Source organism: Crocuta crocuta, unplaced genomic scaffold (genome assembly GCF_008692635.1).
Source record: "Crocuta crocuta isolate KB4526 unplaced genomic scaffold, BGI_CrCroc_1.0 scaffold149, whole genome shotgun sequence".
NCBI lineage: Eukaryota > Metazoa > Chordata > Mammalia > Carnivora > Hyaenidae > Crocuta > Crocuta crocuta.
In genome coordinates this window covers 5072220-5075511 of record NW_027551561.1, presented here as the reverse complement: position 1 = coordinate 5075511, position 3292 = coordinate 5072220, and the positions used below count along the sequence as shown (strand labels likewise).

The following is a 3292-nucleotide window of genomic DNA, read 5'->3' as shown; positions in this document are numbered from 1 at the left end:
GGTACCTTCATGACGGGGTCCGCGCTGTGGTTGCTGCAGCTGCCCCTGTCGCGGGTGCCGTTGTAGCCGAGGTCGGCACTGAAGCGGTGCCACAAGTACTGCGTGGTGAGCGGGCCCTGCAGGACCAACGCGAAGTTGGCGAGGAATATAAGCGGCTCCACGGGGCCGGGGCTCANNNCGGGGGAGGGGCCCCTCACCCCCTCCTCCCTGGATGACCTCACCTACCCTCGGCAAGGATACCGCCCTACAGCCCTCCATTCCCGGACCAGAAACACTCCTACCAATAACAAACAACATCACTAATTAACATTTATTGATCGTTTACTGTGCGCCAGGCACTGTACTCAGCTCTGCGTGCATTGGTCCGCCAACACCCCAGAAGGCTAGCCATTATTAATGATCACGGTCTACAGCTGAGGAAATGAGGACATGGGGCGCGGGCATGGGGCACCCAAGGCAGAGCTCGAAGAACACTTGACCTCTGACATCTATCTACGCTGATGTTCGGCGCTGCAGCGAAGGCAGCTCAATGAGTGCAGCCTCACGCTTCCACTGTCTCGGCTCTGCCTGCCACTGCCTTGGGCATGCCACTTACCTCCCTGTGCCCCGTTTCTTCATCTTTAAAATAAGGGTGCTAATACACCCCGCCTCCAAGAGTGGCTGTGCAGGATGAGTGTCGGTACATTCTAAGTGCTGTTATTGTTATTAATAGGCTGTTACTTGCTCCACTCCTGCCCTGGGTCTTTTCCTTGGGGAACCCGTCCTAGGACTGGCTCTGCAGGAGACTGGAGGGCCCTGGAGGCCCCGGGTGTGGGTGGCCCTGTGCCCCTGGGTGCTCCTGCTCTAGGAACTGGGCCAGGAGGCAGTCACACCGCCTGTCTAGGCACGTTTTCTGGCCTGTAAAAGGGAACAGCATTAACCTGCCTTTCTCCTTTATCATTTACCCACTCGGCCTATTGCTTGATCGCGCCTTAGATGTCAGGGACCATGCTGGGGGTGCTCCAAGGGCACAGCTGTGGCGGAAACAGGCAAAGCCTTTCCCAGGCCCTGTAGTTCTTAGAAGGGTCGGGGGAGAGACCTCAAAGAATCCTGCTAATCTGTGTAAGAGCTCAACTGTGGAAAGTCCTTTACAGGAGAGGAGGCCTGGGACTCCAAGACTACTCCTTCCGGAGCCTGCCCAGGTCTAGGAGCAGGGCCAGAAAAGGCCGCTTGCCTTGACAATTGAGCAGTGGAATGAACTTCTGGAGACAAGCTCTCTGTGCCATGACCCACAGGCCTGAACTTTGAGTTGGTGGGGGCCATCCATTTCTGGCTACTGTGACTGTGCATGGGCTTGGTGCTGGCTTATTGACCATCCCCCACCTCCCCTGAGGCAGAAGGAGTCCGAGGCTCCCAACAGGTAGATGCTGGCTAGATACTGGTGGACTGAATGAGGCCTGCACCCTCACGGGACCATTATCACCTCATCTAGGAAATTCCACATTAAACACACCAGCCCCGGGGGTTGACTCCCTCCCTTCCCCATCGCCTACACAAAAGCTTGGCCCAGTTATGTCGGCTGCAGGGAGCAAAGGGTTCTATTTCCTGTAGAACTAAGATTGAGAGAGAATGCCAAGGCCCCTCAGCTGGGAATGGGTCCGGGTGTAGCTCATCCCAGAGCTGGAGGCTGTGGTGCTACTAAACAGAGGTCTCTTCCATCTCTTTTAAGACCTAGCTATGGGGGCACCTGGGTGGCTCAGTCGGCTAAGTGTCCGACTTCGGCTCAGGTCATGATCTCACAGTTCGTGGGTTTGAGCCCCGCGTCAGGCTCTGTGCTAACAGCTCAGAGCCTGGAGCCAGCTCCGGATTCTGTGTCTCCCTCTCTCTGCTCCTCCCCTACTCATACTCTGTTTCTCTCTGTCTCAAAAATAAATAAAAACATTAAAAAAAAAAAAAAGACCTAGCTATGGTCAGGTCACTGCTCTGTGCAAAGCCATCCACTGGTTTCCATTCATTCAATGAATGGAAGGCCTGAAGACCACGTGCCCTCTCTGATCCTTTCCCTACATTATTCCTGTCACTCCTTTGTTCTAGCCATAGTGGCCTCCCAGCGCCCACGATCTGTCTAGCAGGCCCCTGCCTCAGGGATTTTGCATTTGCTGTTCCCTCTTCCCGGAATGGTCTTCTACCAGCTCTCCATCTGACTGGCTTCCTCACCTCGCTCGCATCTCTGCTGGACTTCCTTTCCACAAGTAACCAACCACAGCTCCTGAAGAGCTGTTCCCGTTTTGGGATATTAAGAGGAAGGGTGGAGAGTGTACCAGGGGAAAGCCATTTCCTGTTTCGAGTGTGTTCTGCACATGCCAACGCTAAAAGTCCAAGCGGCACCCATGTCACAACCGCCGTTGTCCGGAGCGCTGAGGTGGAAGCCACAACTCCATCTCCCTCACTGCGAGACTTTGGCCACGTGCCTTTCTGGCTTCCTTTTTCTCATCTGTGAAGTAATTCCTGACCTCTGTTTCCTTGTCTGTGAAGGATGAAGTCATTACATCTGCCTCTGGGGTGATTGTTAAGATCAAATGAGAAACCCTGTGTGGCTGGGTCCAGGTGCCAGAGATGGTTTCTGTCCAGCTGACTTGAAGGTGGGGAGGGATCTCACCAGAAAGAAGGGAGGCTGTCGCCAGTGAGGGGATCAGCTGAGTCTTAAAGACTGCTGGCCAGAGTCCAGAGAGGGGCAGGGCTGCCTAACCACTTACCCCCCAGGAGAGATTCCCCAAAGCACTCCCCATCTTGCGGCTCCTACACTTGGTCTCACTATCTTTAAAGTTTTTAGGGGTCCTTAATGATTTCTTTTTTTAAGTTTATTGATTTATTTTGACAGAGAGAGAGAGAGAGAGAGAGAGCACGAGCAGGGGGAGGGCAAAGAGAGAGGGGGAGAGAGAGAATCCCAAGCAGGCTCCGTGTGGGGCTCTATCTCACAAGAGTTTACTCAGTCCCTTCCCCTAGAGGGGTTCCCAGGTCAGTGGAGGGTGCACCACAAATCCAAAGTCCCGATAATAAAAGTACACACAGGCATAAATCAGTTCAGAGATTCCTCAAGAGGAAGTCGAAGAAGGATTCATGGCAGGGGAGCCGGATTTGGCTTTTGTTTTTGTTTTTAAAGTTTTTTAACATTTTTAAAAATTTATTTTTGAGAGACAGAGCATGAGCAGGGGAGGGGCAGAGAGAGAGGGAGACACAGAACCCGAAGCAGGCTCTGAGCTGTCAGCCCATCGCCCAATGTAGGGCTCGAACTCACAGACTGTGAGATCAT

The 3292-nt window shown here is 53.5% G+C and overlaps 1 protein-coding gene across 1 annotated transcript in view; it reads right to left on the bottom strand.

Moving 5' to 3' along the window:
• Window positions 1–360, bottom strand: part of SLC46A1 (solute carrier family 46 member 1) — a 6395-nt gene extending 6035 nt beyond the window's left edge. Inside the window, exons 1-2 of the mRNA XM_077749851.1 lie at window positions 340–360; window positions 6–221 (exon numbers count right to left, since the gene is read on the bottom strand). Coding sequence (XP_077605977.1) covers window positions 6–221; window positions 340–360 — 237 coding nt within the window. The remainder of the gene's footprint in view (window positions 1–5; window positions 222–339) is intronic.
• Window positions 361–3292: the final 2932 nt, after the last annotated feature.